At 44.5% G+C, this 16,069-nt stretch overlaps 1 protein-coding gene across 2 annotated transcripts in view; it reads left to right on the forward strand.

The window, feature by feature from the left end:
* DMRT1 (doublesex and mab-3 related transcription factor 1) overlaps positions 1-13,669 on the forward strand; it is a 131,113-nt gene extending 117,444 nt beyond the window's left edge. For both annotated transcript variants that reach the window (XM_033237189.1, XM_033237190.1), the window contains exon 5: positions 12,578-13,669. In XM_033237189.1, the coding sequence (XP_033093080.1) occupies positions 12,578-12,732 (155 nt within the window). In that variant the 3' untranslated portion in view covers positions 12,733-13,669. The remainder of the gene's footprint in view (positions 1-12,577) is intronic.
* The last annotated feature ends 2,400 nt before the right edge of the window (positions 13,670-16,069 follow it).

Here is a 16,069-nt window from a genome sequence, read left to right on the forward strand (position 1 = left end):
ATTCAGATGAGGGTGTGGTGGGATAGGGTCATTGGAAAGGAGGGATATGGCAGAGTTCAAGAGAGCAGGATGTAGCAGCTGCTTAGATGTGGGAGGCAGGTGGGGTAGTCTAAGCTTCGAGTCTGAGCTGGCTAGAGAAGAGGGTGAGCTCAAGACCCAAGAGATGAAGGAGAATCGGGTTTGTTGTTGGAGGAAGAGAAGTTGGTAGGTTCAGGTTTTTTTTGTTTTGTTTTTTTATTGTTGTTTGGGCTTTTTTTTTGAGTCTCGCTCTGTCGCCAGGCTGGAGTGCAGTAGTAGTACGATCTTGGCTCACTGTAACCTCTGCCTCCCAGTTTTAAGCGATTCCCCTGCCTCAGCCTCCCGAGTAGCTGGGATTATAGGCACGCGCCACCACGCCCAAATAATTTTTATATTTTTAGTAGAGACGGGGTTTCACCATGTTGGCCAGGCTGGTCTCGACTCCTGACCTCATGATCTGGCTGCCTCGGCCACCCAAAGTGCTGGGATTACAGGTGTGAGCCACTGCGCCCGACTGTTCATTAGCTATTTCACATACAGACATAGTGCTCAGTGAGAAGTCAGGGAAAGAGGTATACATTGTGAAGTCATTGGCAAGGACGTGATATTTAAAGCCCTCCGTGACAAAAGAGAACCCAGTTCAGCAGTTGGAGAATGTCAGTGCTCAGGGTTGGATTAGAGAAGAGGTGGTCAGTGGAGTGGGGAGGGCCTGGAGAAAGGAGAGTACTGTGGCCTGAGGACTGGGGAGGAGGGAGAGGGTAGGGCATGGGCACCTGTCCAGTGCTGCTGAGAGAGGGCGGGAAAGAGCAGGGCAGACCACTGGCACTGGTGACCAGCAGGTTACACGTGAACACGGGGAAAGTTTTCTGGGAGTTTGACCGTAGCCAGTTTGCCAGCATTACTGTGTAATAAAATAGAGACAGGACAGTAGGTCACGGCTAAGGGAGAGCAGGAAGAAGGAAAGGAAGGAAAAGATTACTATGAAAGACACAAAAAACTTGGCTGGTATGGTGGCTCATGCCTGTAATCCCAGCACTTTGGGAGGCCAAGGCAGGTGGGTGGCTTGAGTTCAAGACCAGCCTGGGCAACATGGCAAAACCCTGCCTCTACTAAAATCACAAAAACTTAGCTAGGCATGATAGTGCATGCCTGTATTCTCAGCTACTGGGGAGGCTGAGGTGGGAGGATCACCTGAGCCCGTGAAGTCGAGGCTGCAGTGAGCCGTGATAGTGCCACTGTACTCCAGCTGGGCTACGGGTATGAAACCCTGTTTCAAAAAAAACGGAGCAGCAAAAAACTAAATCCTGCGTTTCACACCCATTATGATGGCTGTCATTAAAAAAAAAAAAAAAATCAGTGAACAGAAATAAGTGTTGCTGAGATGTGGGGAAGTTGGAACCCTTGTGCATTACCAGTGGGGATGTGAAATAATACAGCTGTTGTGGAAACCCACATGGCAGTTCTCAAAAAATTAAACATGGAATTACCATATGGTCCAGCAGTTCTGATCTGGGTCAATACCCCAAAGAATTGAAGGCAGGGTCTCAAAGAGATATTTATACACCCATGTTCATGTCAGCATTATTCAAAGGTGGATGCAACCCAAATGACCATTAGTACATGCATGGATAAGCAAAATGGTGTATACTCATACAATGGAATGTTATTTAGTCTTTAAAAAGGAAGGAAATTCTGATGTATTCTACAACATGGATGAAACTTGAGAAGGTTATGCTAAGTAAAATAAGCCAGACACAAAAGGACAAATACTGTATGAGTCCATTTATATGAGGTACCTACAGTAGTCAAAATCATGGAGCCAGAAAGTAGAATGGTGGTTGCCAGGAGTTGAGGGGAGAAGAGGATGGACAGTTATTGTTTAATGGGTACAGAATTTCAGTTTGGGAAGATGAAGAAGTTTTGGAGATGGATGGTGGCAATGGTTGTGAATGTACCTCAAATGCATGTACTTCACTGAACACTACACTTAAAAATGGTTAAGGGCCAGTTGTGGTGGCTCATGCCAGTAATCCCAGCACTTTGGGAAACTGAGGCAGGAGGATCACTTGAGCCTAGAAGTTTGAGGCTGCAGTGAGTTATGACTAGGCCATTGCACTCCAGCCTGGGAGACAGAGCAAGACCCTGTCTCAAAAAAAAAACAAAAAAACCACAACAACAACAAAAAAACACTCAAAATTTAAAAGGCCATACAGACAATTTTTGAATAGTGAAATGATGAATTTTGTGCTATGTGTATTTTATTACAATAAAAAATTTAAAAGTTAAAAAACCCAGAAGCAGGAAGAAACCAATTCGTTGACCAGGGAAGAAAGAATTAAATAAAAATTTGTCTCATGCTTTGGTAAATAACTGCCAGCCTTTCTTAAGTTCAGAGCCTTGCTCTGTTGACCCAGTACCAGTAGACCCTTTCTGGGTTCGTCTCACCCAGAGACCATAGGTGGTTGTTCTGAGAAGCCCCTTAAGAAAAGCTGCAATTAAGTTTGGCTTCAGGTGGGCTGCAACTAGGGAGAAAAAGGAAAACCTTGTTTTCCCTTTAATTTTTATTTTAGATTCAGGGGATTCATGTGCGGGTTGTTACCTCAGCATATTGCATGAAGCTGAGGCTTGGGGTATGAGTGATCCTGTCACCTACGTACTGAGCATAGCACCCAACAGTTAATTTTTCAAACCTTGCCTCCTGCCAGTAGTCCCCAGTGTTGATCATTGCCATCTTTATGTCCATACGCAATGGAACATCTTTTCTTGAAGGCAGACTAAAATATCTGTGGAAACATGAACATGAGCTCGCCTGTCCTGAAACAATTAAAAATATCATAAACACCTGGAGAGAAGGCGGCACAGTAACAGTAACACTTCCTGAATGCCTCATGTTGCCTCGAGACCAAACCTCTTTAGGGTTAAAGTCCTTTCTTGGGGCTAATCGGACAGAAGGTATTTAAACCACAAAAATGTTTCAAGAAATACATATATTAAAGAATTTTAGCAATTGGAGTCTTATGCAGTGTATAGAAATATTCTTTCAGAAAAGCATACACAGTCTGTGCTGTTACTTTCTTATTTCTCTTCACCCTTAATGTGAGCCATTCCTAAACAGTGTGCACTTGCTTCTGTAATCTGAACTTACCTTATCCTCCATGATGGCTGTGTTGTATTTAGGCGGTAAAATAACATGTGCAACTTTGAGTAGGCATGTATTCTTCTGTCTGGAAATGCCTAAAATGTTCAATCTTGATTGTTTTTCAATTGACACATGTTCTATTTAGATGTGTCCTGGTATTTGCTTCCTTCTTCTATTATATAAGAAAATATTGGGCTGGGGGCAGTGGCTCATGCCTGTAATCCCGGCATTTTGGGAGGCCGAAGCTGGTGGATCACCTGAGGTCAGGAGTTCGAGACCAGCCTGACCAACATGACGAAACCCTGGCTCTACTAAAAACACAAAAATTAGCCAGATGTGGTGGCGGGTGCCTGTAATCCTAGCTACTTGGGAGGCTGAGGTATGAGAATCGCTTGAACCCGGCAGGGGGAGGTTGCAGTGATCAGAGATCATGCCATTGCATTCCAGTTTGGGGGACAGAGCAAAATATCTGGACAGCCAACCTAGTCTGTAGAGTGGCAAATGTCACAGCCTACTGTATGGGTTTGATTCCTTTTGTATCTGAGGAAACAGCTTTCCCAGAAACAAATGCCAGGTCTATTTCAGAGACGACTCAGAGAGCATTTTCTTTGCCTAGGCTGCCTTCATTACTGAGATGATCATGTATATATTTAACTCTGTTTTCAAATGCAGTTGTGATGTGTGTGGCCAGGCCGGTCATGACACCTATTATGTGGATCTGAGCACTCATTTGCGTTGCATGGAGTCCCTGCTGCCCAGGCTGGAGTGCAGTGGCATGATCTTGGCTCACTGCAACCTCTGCCTCCCGAGTTCACGTGATTGTCCTGCCTCAGCTTCCCAAGTAGCTGGGATTACATGCATGTGCTACCATGCCTGGTTTTTTTTTTTTTTTTTTTTTTTTTGGAGACGGAGTCTCGCGGAGTCTCGCTCTGTCGCCCAGGCTGGAGTGCAGTGGTGTGATCTTGGCTCACTGCAAGCTCTGCCTCCCAGGTTCACGCCATTCTCCTGCCTCAGCCTCCCGAGTAGCTGGGACTACAGGCGCCCGCCACCATGCCCGGCTAATCTTTTTTGTATTTTTAGTAGAGATGGGGTTTCACCGTGTTAGCAAGGATGATCTCCATCTCTTGACCTCGTGACCTGCCCGCCTTGGCCTCCCAAAGTGCTGGGATTACAGACGTGAGCCACTGCGCCTGGCCGGCCTGGCTAATTTTTGTATTTCTAGTAGAAATGGGATCTTGCCATGTTGGCCAGGCTGGTCTTGAACTCCTGACTTCGGGTGATCCGCCTGCCTTGGCCTCCCAAAGTGCTACGATTACAGGTGTGACCTACCGCACCCGGCCATCTTAAACTGGTTTTAGATTTGAGACTGTCTTTGCCAGTGCATGCATGGGTTAGTCCTGTTTCGTGGTTGTAGTGTGTCTTGTGAAGGCTAAATTCCATCGTTTTTCTCACTCATGTATCCATTATTGAACACCCACTATGTGCTCTGCACTGTGCTGGACAATGGATGGCAGACATTCTCAGCTCACTTTCCATTTTCCCGAGGTTTGTCTTTTACCTTGTGGACTTTGTGTCTCTGCCTCCAGGTGGTTCTCCTGGCTCTCTGCCCTAGCCGGATTCAGTGGAGTCGGCTTGCCTGTTGGCCCAGCCTCAGGAATGGTTAAGTGTCACTGAAGGCCTATACATGATGCCATGAAAAGCACAAACAATAGGCTTAGGTTTTAGTTTGGAATTCATCTTAACTTTCAGTCTTTTGGTGTGTAAAGAGGGATGAAGAAAGCAATCATTGACTCTCCCTCATGTCGGAATTGAAACTTGTCCAAGAACATTCAGAGGTGTTTGGGTGTGTTGTCACTTTTTTTCCTTTGTCAACCAATGTTTAATAAAAATCCTATTAATTTACAATGGAGTACAGACACTCACAGTTCTTTCCTAGAGAAGAGTAAAGGCTTCTGCCAGAGGAGAGGGGACAGAGAAAATGAGTAACAAGTGTATAGACCCTTAGGGTTTACAAATTGTTTTGTCTTCCTGATCCTCAAAGCCACTTTGTGAGATATTTATTACCTTCTTTTACAGTTGAGGAAACTGAGGCACAGGGTGTTTATTGAGGTGCCAGTGTCGATGGCAGAGCTCATGGTCTTTCTGGACAATTCTCAGATGGTGGCTGCTCCTGGCTGAGGGGTAGGAGCTGGGCTTCGCCCAGCCTGACAGGTCCTCCTTAGTGAGAGGAGCCAGCCAGAAGCAGGCCTCCCTCAGCCCTCCTGCCTAGAGTGCCGAGTGTGGTGGGAAAACAGTCTCCCAGAAGGGAGCCTGCATTTCTGACTGCTGCCTCTTCAAGCTCAAGAAAGATGACGTAGGGTGGGGTAGGACAGGTGTAGACAAGGGAAGCGGATTGGGGGAGCAGTGCTGAGAAGTGATGCTAGGAACAGGGCTCAGGTTCAGACAGCATCAGGTGCTGAGATGTGGTTGTCACCGCGCCACACGTGTGGATGACCACAGGAGGGAACATAGTACTTAATAGGGCCCCACACCTTGTGTAGAACCCTAAGTGCTCTACTCTATCCCCATTTTACACATGAGGAAGCAGAGACATGGAGACGTCAAGGGACCTATCCAGGGTCTTCAGGTAGTAAGACAGCCCGCCTCCGGAGCCCACACACCTGACCCCTCTGCTCTGTTGCATTGTGACCTAGGGACAGTTTCTGGGATACCTCGTTTCAATTCCCTTTAGTAACAACATCCTGCAGTAAACACACACACCGGGTAACTCTTGGCTCTCCTCTCCTCAGAACGCAAGCCTGGTTCTGACAGGGCTCCAGGAACCCAGTACTTGTAGATTAGGAACAGATGAGGCCTGTACTTCTTTGGTAACATTGACACTTGTGCCTTGTACTTCCCAGAGTTCCCAACTTTTATGACAAACTTAGGCTCAAAAACCATAGATTCTTTCTTCCTCCAAATGCTAGTCTGAAGGGATGGTTTGCTTGATCATGGGACAATAATGCTATTTTCTGTTTGGTTTATAAAGCATGTTCACAGACATTCTGGTGTTTGATTTGATGCCAGCCATCTTCTCACCTCCCTCCTCAAAAAGATTGAAAAAGGCAGAGCTGATGTTAACAAAGGACCCGTTCAAGTGAGGAATAGGTTGTTTTGCCTCTTGGAATGTGACGCTCTGGCTGTTACATAGTAAACATGTATTCCTGGTTCTCTCAAAAAGGCAACATGTACGTGTGACCTGGAGTAAACAGACCTTGCACTAAATCCTGATATGATTCTGGTGCGTCCAAACGCAAGAATCTTCTCACATTAAGACATGGAGATTTAGATAGCTGACAGAGGAATTAAGGAAACTAATATTTATTGAGTAAACATGACTCCAGTAATCTTCACAACTATCGGTTACTACCCCGTTTTCACAGATGGGGAACCTAGGGCACAGGATGCTTAAACAATTTCACGGGTACAAGAGGAGTTTTCTTAAAAGTCTAGGTCGTGTTCATTTTACTGGAGAAGAGAGGAGAGCGAAGAGTCCGACGGTCTGTGGGTTTACTGCAGGACCTTTTTACTGAAGAGAATTAAAAGCCACCCAATGATTAGGTGTTAAGACTTAATATATTTTGGTTAAAACATGGTTTTAGAGTGACTTTGGCTGTTTAGATTGCGTGTATCACCAAATGCGGCACCCCTGGATGGGACTAGGCAACTGAGTCAGTAAAAGTGAGTCAGCCCCTCGTGTGCACGCTTGCTCACCTCTGAGAGGGTTTAGGAAGAGATGTCAGTGGGAGGAAAGTTGCCACAACTGACTGAGTTTGGGGGCAAGGGAGCAGTCTGCAGCATCACCATTGCTGACACGCAAGAAGGGTTGTTTGGAAGGCGAGGAGTAGGGGGAGAGGAGGTACTTCAAAGGGTGCTGGACCCCTATCAGGGTAGGGCTGCTGCCATGGACATGTTGATTATTCATGGCTTTGAGACTCGAGTTGCTTGTGGTGACCTACTCTATGAAACAAGCAGGGAATGTGGGGACCCATCCATCAGCTGCCATGCTATGGTCCAGGGGTGGGCTGGGGGGGGTGGAGGTGGCACTGGGGACCCACCAGCTGCCGTGCTGTGGTCCAGGAGGGCCTGGGTGGGGTGGAGGTGGCATTGGAGAAGGAACGCCTGGCCCTGAGCTGATTTTGCTTGAGTCCCTGGTGGGGTATAAGGCTGAATGTGCCCCTTCTTTCTCTTCCCTTTTTGTATACCATGTTAATATAAACAAAAAAGGCTTCTTCCCTTTACTTATCAGTTGAACTCTGTAAGTGGGGAAGGGAGTAAGTTTGATGGGTGCGTTATCACTTAGTTTCACAAGCAGCAGGGAAACTAATCTGCAGCTACAGTAGGACCAGACTGTGAGCCCAGGTTCTCAGACTCCCAGGCCAGTGCTCCCCCAACCTCTGACATGCTGCAGAAGGATGCTTGCTTGGCTTCTGTTCCTTTTGAGAGTTAAAAAAATTGTTCTATTATTATTTTGTGAATTGTGTGCACCTTAGGTTTCACAGGAAATTTAGAGGGAAAGAGGTAATGTTGCATAAATATGTACTTTCTATTAAGTTCACCTAGTTTTTCAAGTATGCTATTTCCCAGTGCTTGCAAAGGTTGTGATAGTTGTATCAAAGAGGAACACTGATAATTTACCTGATTCCATCTATAAGATCTTTCATTCAGTGATTGGCCAGTTCTCTCTACAGTATGCAAAGTGCAGAGCTAGCCCCCTTCAAAACCGAGATTCGATTTTAAAGCTGGCAACTAAGATACGGTGTTACGGAAAACACAATCCTATGCTCCACTCTCTCATCACTACTCTTTAATTGCACTTGGGAGAAAAACACACTTGTTTCAAAGATCATTACTTTTTTTAGTAAATTTATGGTAAATGGAGGAGATTACCAAAGGGCTATTTTTTTCTCAGCTTGTGGTTTCTAATTACATCAGTTACAGCTCAGCCTTCTTCTTAACTAGAGTGCAGGCATGAACTGGAAAAGAATGAGCTAATCCATGATAGATCAGGTGGAATAAAGATCTCCATTCATATCTTTACCTTTTATCCCTTGTTCTGAGTGCCAAGAATTAATGCTATTTGAAAGTACAAACTGAACCTGCCAAGCTTCGGACAGCTAAGATAATCCTAATTATTTTAAATGTTAGTGAGAAGGGCAGCAGTGCCACTCTGGAAAAGAGTTCTGTTGTGAAACATTAAATATATGCTAAGTGGTATTGATTGCACATGATTTTATTTCCAAACACTATGATTGTCATGAAGTGGAAGAATTTGTTGTTTAAGAAATTTTCATCAGCTTTTCATCAGATTCTTTCTTAAGGCTGCAAACTCTAGGAAACTGAAGAGGCCAGCAGGTTTGTCTGCCTTGGCAGTCAGCATCTAGATGAAGAGTTGCTAACAACTGAAAAATGCCACTTGTATTTTATTTTAAAATGGTTTCTTAGGAGTTTAATATATATTTAACATATAGAGGAAGGAAAAATGTTTTTAAAGCATGAATATCCTGTTTTCTCACATCACTGGAAGAGAATTATTCGTTCCAGTCCATTGAGTTCCAACAGATCATTCAAGTTAAAAGTCAGGGGTCTTTGCAATGTCAAAAGATTTAGCGCTTAGTGTTCTTTTTTTTAAAGAAGGTTTTCTTTTTTGACAGTATAAATATTTTTCAAAAAGAATACTCGTGGTTAGATGGCATCAAAATCATCTTGAAGTGTTTTTTCCCCTCATTGGTAAGAATGATCCTGTGTAAGGTTTTCTGCATCCCAGTAGCTTCTGTAGACAAATAGGCTTCTTGAGAGAAAACAGATACTAGATTTGCTGGTTCAGACAAGGGTCAGCCTTGGAGGTTTACCCACCTTTCATTACACGAAAAAATATCAGATTGGCAAGTTTTCCTTTTTTTCTTTTCCTTACTTTTCAGTCTCTGCTGTGGTGTGCAGAAGTAATTTCTTCCATTTCTGTAAATGCTGGGAGGCTATCAATGATTATAGGGTAGTATAATCCTTAATTGTTTATTGCCTGTGAATGCTTCCTGCCCCCAACCCCAGTGCAGCTGGCCCCACCTCCCTTCCCCAAGCATAAGAGCAGTGCTAGTCACTAACATCTTCACTGATGGTGTGTTGAGCATCTCAGGGTCAATTATTCTTTCTTTCTTTGGGGTTATTCCCCAGAGTGGAATTACCAGGTCAGAGGGGCTGAACAGCTTTATGGTTCTTATTACATGTCACTAGATTGCTGTCCAGAAAGATTGAACCAATTTCTAGCGCTACCAATACTATCTGTTCTCCCACAGTGCCACTGTGACGCTAGGAGTTAGCATTTTTACAAAATGACCTAAGACAAGACTTTTGAGTTGAAATTAGCCTTGTGTAGGGCCCCTTAGAATCAAAGAGCAAAAAGCATCATTTTGATTTTTGAATTTTTAATTGGTATAAAATAATTTACAACAGTCAACTATTATCCTTCTCCTTCCAAAGGTTTAAGGAAACTGCATTAACATGGAGAAGGTACCTTTGAGGGACGATCTTTAAGGATGGTAGTAAAAGTGATTTTGGACATTAGTCACTAAGGAAAAACACACTAAATCTTTTCGTATACTTAGAATTCTATGAGGTGCTCTACAAAAATGAGGTAAACAGATACTGTCTCTAACTTCAACAGCCTATTTTTTCAAAACAATGCTAAGCTTGAACAAACATAAAAATAACATGGGTTTAAATTTTGAGTGGAGAAACACTGTAAAAATACAGCTGTTTTTCAAAACAGGGTGTTTTACATTTTCTATAGAGTGCAGTCATGCTTGAAAAGTATGCTTGGAGCCCCCCTAGTCCATGCAGGTAACATTCTGCATGCTTTGTGGCCCCACTCGCTAGAATATTTTCTAAGAAAATATTCATAAGGCAGGTTAGAGCAAAAGGGGGATATTGTTAAATTCCTTTCTTTTGCAAAATGTCCACTCCTCTCCTTTTTAGTCCCAAGTTGGCTAAATGAGGAGAGAGCATCTTCCAGTCAGCTGCTAACCGGAAACAGGCCCAGGGCTCTGAACATGTTGGGAGAACACATACCTATTCCTTTACAGCCTGTGCATCAGCTTGGCAAAGGTCTGTTGCTTTGCCTCCTTAAACTCACACAGGGATTGGGAAGGTTCAGCGGCCAGTTCCGAAATGTGTGCCCGGGAGAAGGTTGGTGCAGGGGCCAGAGCATGCCAGAGTCAGACTAACCGGTACAGTGCTGCCCTTGACAGCTTGCACAGGATCCCTATGTTAAACAGGGAGAGTAATTCTCTCAGTGAATGGTTTGAGGGTGAAATACCTCACTAAAGTATGTGTGTGGCATACAGGTAGTAGTCAGCAATGTTTACTGTTATTCCCCATAGCTTCTATACAGAGAAACTTCTGTCACTGGTTGGGGGGTGGGGATGGGGACATTAACTCACGGACTCTCCAGGAAGCTCTTAGTCGGCTCTCCAGATCTGTATAGTAACAAGATCTCAAAGCAGTCTACTGCCTTTGGAAAACATTTCTCTGTATATATGTATGACAGCCAGGTGCATGTATACAATTAATAAATCACCTTGGATTTGCAGAGAATTTAAATGCATATAATAATACAAATTTAGTAAGATACTTTCATGAAGTTTAATAAGATGAAGGCTTCAGATTTCCTAGGTTCCTAGTTTTGGTTGCTATAGTATATTTATATATGTATATGCATGCTTTTTTGTTCTAAAATACTACTTAATGACTCCCTTTAAATTAAAAAAAATTATTTTCCTATCTTTTAAAGCTTAGAAACTCACCCTTTGCTTTTTATTTAAATTATTAAAGACTAAACAAATCTATCAATATAAAAAGTAACTGCTTGTCAGGAAAATTGCCTAAATTGTTTTTCAAATTTATTCACTTACTGCTTTTTCAGATCATCTCTTTCCTTATTGGATATTGAGGTACAAAAGTATCCATTTGTCTATCTGTCTACCCATATGTCACACTGGAAGAAGGTGGCTTTCTGAAATAATTTGGTCCAGTGGAGTGGTTAAGGGTCTGCTTCTTAAATCCCAGCTCTGTTCTTTTATTTCTGTGTGGTTCCACTAGCTGCAGCAAACCTTTTCCAAACCCATAACAAGCGTAAATAGTGTTCAGTTGTAAAAAGGTCTCTTTTCAGCATGGTAATATACCTTATTAAATTCCAAACATAATAAGTATTGATGGCAAACACATCAGGACCCAGTACAGCTTCTACTATGATTTAGTTCTCTACAAATGACTTCAGCACTCAGCTCCCAATGTATTTTGCTAATTACATCATAGATTTCCCTATTGATGAACACAAGCTGAATTAACACAGGAGCACTAATGTACCCTTTCACCATTATTGTTGTACAAGAAGCCGTGGCAGATGCTGGCAGTTAGTTACACAAACATTAGTATTAACGATTGGCCATTTGGAATTGGTGACAAACTACTGCCCGGCAGAATCCTGAGGCTGAAACCAATCAGGAAGTTAATGAGGAGAGAAATTACCACTGCAGCTTCCCCTTAATTACATTCACACTAGGCAGGAAGGGAGTTCTGGGGGTGGATCTAAACTCAGCTAAGGTTAAGAAGGTCAGAGACCCTTTTGCTTAAGTTTTTTATCTACTGTGGCTGCTAAGGTTGCAAAAGTTGCTTAACACATTATTACTTTTGCATCCTTCATATTTAATGTGAGTTTTCCAGTAGAGTTTTATGTTCATAGATTTGCTTTCACAATTTGTATCTGACTATTTTAGTGTGATGTAATTTATTTACTTTTTTGTGTTTCTAAAAATTTTCTCTCCCATTTACTGTCTTTTACTTTTTAAAAGTTATGTATGCTGACATCCCCTTCCCCCTGTCTTTGTCCTGTTACGCCATGAGAAATAATAGGAAAGTTAATATCCTATCAACTTCACCTGCTGTATCTTGGAAAAGTGGAGTGGGTTACCTGTCATGGTGGAAATGCATGGGTGGAGTCTTGCTTGGGGTAATTTGTCAGATAGATCACTTGACAAGTTTCATCAGCATCCTTTGCATAAAGGGGAGGAGTCCGGTGAAGGGTGGAAATAGTTTCCCAAAGAGGATGCAGCCGACTTGTTTTGTTTTGTTTTTTAATGAACGTTAAACTGGAACTCTGCTATCTAGCTTACTCCTTTCGTTAAATAGGTATACTGTGTAGAATACTATTTTTTTATTCTAAAGAAATGCTAGGGGTTTTAATGAGTGTCTATAAAAACACTTTCAACTCAGAATAGAAATGGAGAGCGCCACTTTCTTTGTTGTAACCTAATTGAATACTGAATGTATAAAGACCAGCCACTTTTAACGTACTCTTCTCCCTTTCTCTCTCCCCTCACTTCCCAGTATTCTCGCCGCCCAGCAGTCAAGATTCTGGCTTGGTTTCCCTCTCGAACAGCTCTCCTATTAGTAACGAGAGCACAAAGCCAGTGCTCGAATGTGAGCCTGCATCAGAGCCCAGCAGCTTCACAGTCACTCCCGTCATCGAGGAGGATGAGTGAGCAGTGCCTGCTGCCGAAGGCGGTTCACTTGGAATAACAGGCTTATTCCACTTTCCATGGGGTTTGTTAATATTTTGCATTGACTCATACTATCTTAACTGTTGAGAACGTGTTTGGTTTATATTCCTTAGAGTTTAGTCCAGAGGCTGTAACACATTTGTAATACTTTAGGGTCTGTGACTACCATCTGCATGATTTAAGTGTTTTGCTCACGGAGTTTAAATAATAGTGTTCATTTTTTAAATGACACTGGTTTCATGTAGTTTTCAAGAAATAATTCATTCAAGTGAAGCCATTTGTGTGCCTCTAAATGAGTCATAATTAGATGTTACTTTTAGTTTTAAAATGAAATCTTAGGTGCCTGAGGGTTTTTTTTTAAGTATTTTTTTAAAACTTGTAAAGATATAAATTTAGCCAAGTTACCTGATGGGTGAGGAAAAAAAGCAGGCAAATTAGTGATTTTTTAGAAGTCTGCTAAATGGATATATTGTGTGTGTTGCTGTTGGAAATAGCCCCACCCCATCCTCCCAATCCAAAACGTAACTGAAATATAATCAGAAACATTACAGTCTGTAAAAAAAAATTGCTGCGTTTTTGGTAAAGGGTGTAATTTGAAAACAGTGCAATTTAAAGTGACCTTAGTGATGCAGAGTTCCTGAGTGCTGGTGTAGAATGAGTTCATCATACATTCTTTCCACTACTGGGGAAAAAAATGGATGCAATTTAGACTGTTGTAACCTTAGGTTGTAATCTGATTTGGAAATAAGTACATCTTTAAAAGTTACTACAGATTTGAGTTCATTATTTTGTTAAAAATTGCTATAGAGTACTTTGTTATGTAACAGAAGCCACCCTGAAATGAAAGTAGTCTAAAAAAAATTCATTGTTCTGCTTAGTTGCAGCTGTACCTGAAATAAAAATGTTATTGATGACTGAATTTTCTTGTGTGTATATTTGGTGAGCGGTATTAAACAGGAAAAAAGAAATTACTTGTATTTTCTTTGCTCTGTGCTTTGAAAACATCTATTTGATTTCACCCCCATCTGTTGTAATCAATAACCTGACCATCTTGTTTTTTATTAAATGCACTTACTCTTAATTTCATCCACCAGTGGTTTTAGAGAGAATAATGTGGAGTTACCTATATAGGTTTGACATTATAAATCACTTCTTGGGGCTGAATCGTATAGCGGTATCGATTGATCCTGATATATCACAGAAATTTACTGTCACTTCTGTTTTCAATTAAAGATACAATCAGTCAGATAATGACTTAATTGGATTTTACAGAAGATTGAGTTTTATTGCCCAGTGCTTTACGAGTTTAGTTAAGGAAGATCATTTTATCACACTTGTCAGGCTGCTGCTACTGCAGCCGTGTGCCCTTCGGTGGGCGGCTGTAGCTGTAGCTATTGTGACGGCTACGGCGGAGGCTGCGGGCGCGCGGGGAAAGGAACCGGGCCGCGGAGTCGTCACCTCCAAGGTGTTCTTAGTGGCCTCCTGGAAGATGAGGATCCTGCGCTCAGCTCGCCCGCGTCTTCGCGGGCCCCTGCCCACTGCCCCCCTGCCCACTGCCCCCTCTATTTCTTTAGGTCTGGCTTTTGAGGATCCCCGGCGTCTTGCAGCTCCCGCCATTCCGCAGATAACCCAACACACTAATTGTGACCCGCGGGGTGGTTGGAGAAGCTCCGCCCGCCTCAGTGGGAAAGTGTCCCCTCTCAGCACTGCCCCCTTCAGTGCCCCTGCATTTCTGGAAAGTTAGGCAAGGCCCAGGTAGGCTGCCAGCATGCTCTCAGCCTTGACTGAGCACCTTTTGGGCCTCTGGTGAGCCCCGAGAGCCAGGTTTGGCTCGGCGGAGCGGGCGTGGGCTGCGCAGGCATTGCGCATCCTGGCCGCCTGCACCCTGGGAACGAGGCCTGTCCAATGGGCAGCCATCCCCCTTTTTGAAAAGGCCCTTCTGAGCCCACCTGCCTCGCCTAACGCCGAGTTTGGTGCTGCATCCCAGCGGCCTCACGGGGTCACCTGGAAGGGCCACTCCCAGCGGGAGGGGTGGGCCCTGGACCTCCGCTGGCCACGCAGGGTCTCAAGCTGACCGGAAGACCCGGCTTCTGGCCTCTGTCCAATAGCCCCAGAAAAGGGGTCTGGAGCCTTCCTCCCACGCGTAGTGGGTTGGAGGGACGCTCAGGTTTCCTCGGGTGGTTAGTCGACGCAGAAGAGTGCGAGACAGGCCCAACGTCTGGCCTAGGGGGATTGCGTTATGAATGTCCAATTCTAAACACAAGGTAGAGCACAGACAGTGCATCTTGACGGCTGGATTTTAACCGTCTTTTAATAAACACATTCGAGGGGGTGTCAGTTTCCAAAGCTCTGCCCCCTTCCGCGGGCGGGATCCACAGTGTGTGCAGTGTTAAGAGTGCACAGAACGCGTGTGTACAAGTGTGGGCGTGGCAGACGTCGTGTGATCGTCCGGCGCACTGTGCGGATTGCCCAGACAGCCTTGACAAGTTTTGCAGATGTTTGGCTGCTACGGTGTGGGTAAACCGAGGCAGGAGCGTTAGGCCTAATTCTCCTGAACTCTTGGTGAGCGGCCGCTACTCCACGAGGGGCTAGAAGCAAAGGGAGCACGCGCTTTCCCCCAGGCCGCTTCCAACTGCCGCAGTGGCTGAAGGCGCCGGTGACCCCTCCCCGCTTCCAGCGGACTTGACCCTCGGACCGACAACCCACCTTAACAAGCAGGCCTGCCGGGTTCGCGCCGCCACCCCGGGGCCCTTGGCTCATATTCCACCTCGTGTCTTGCAGACCTTGCGCCACTGAGTCGGGGCCCAGGACGCCCTAGGTGACACTCATCTTCTTGCTGCCACAACCACCGTCATACCCACAGCTGGGGCTCCCTCCGTTAACCACGCTCGGAGACCGCAATCAGGGACAGAGGTGGGAGTCAGACCCACCTGGCCTGCACTGCGGTTTCTCTCGATTCTTGCGAAAACAAGACTCCCGCCCACACATAAAAATGCAGCCCCCGGCCGGTCGCCAGTGGCTCTCGCCTGTAATCCCAACACCCTGGGAGGCTGAGGAGGGCGGATCACCTGAAGTCAAGAGTTCGAGACCAGCCTGGTCAAAATGGTAAAACCGCGCCTACTAAAAATACAAAAATTAGCCAGGCGTAGTGGTGCATGCCTGTAATCCCAGCTACTTGGGAGGCTGAGGCACAAGAATCGCCTGAACCCGGGAAGCGGAGGTTGCAGTGAGTCGACATCGTGCCACTGCACTCAAGCCTGGGCGACAGAGCGAGACTCCGTCTCAAAAAATAAATAATTTAAAAATGGAGCCTCCTCCG

This window comes from Trachypithecus francoisi, unplaced genomic scaffold (assembly GCF_009764315.1).
Source record: "Trachypithecus francoisi isolate TF-2019V2 unplaced genomic scaffold, Tfra_2.0 Lachesis_group16, whole genome shotgun sequence".
Taxonomy (NCBI): domain Eukaryota; kingdom Metazoa; phylum Chordata; class Mammalia; order Primates; family Cercopithecidae; genus Trachypithecus; species Trachypithecus francoisi.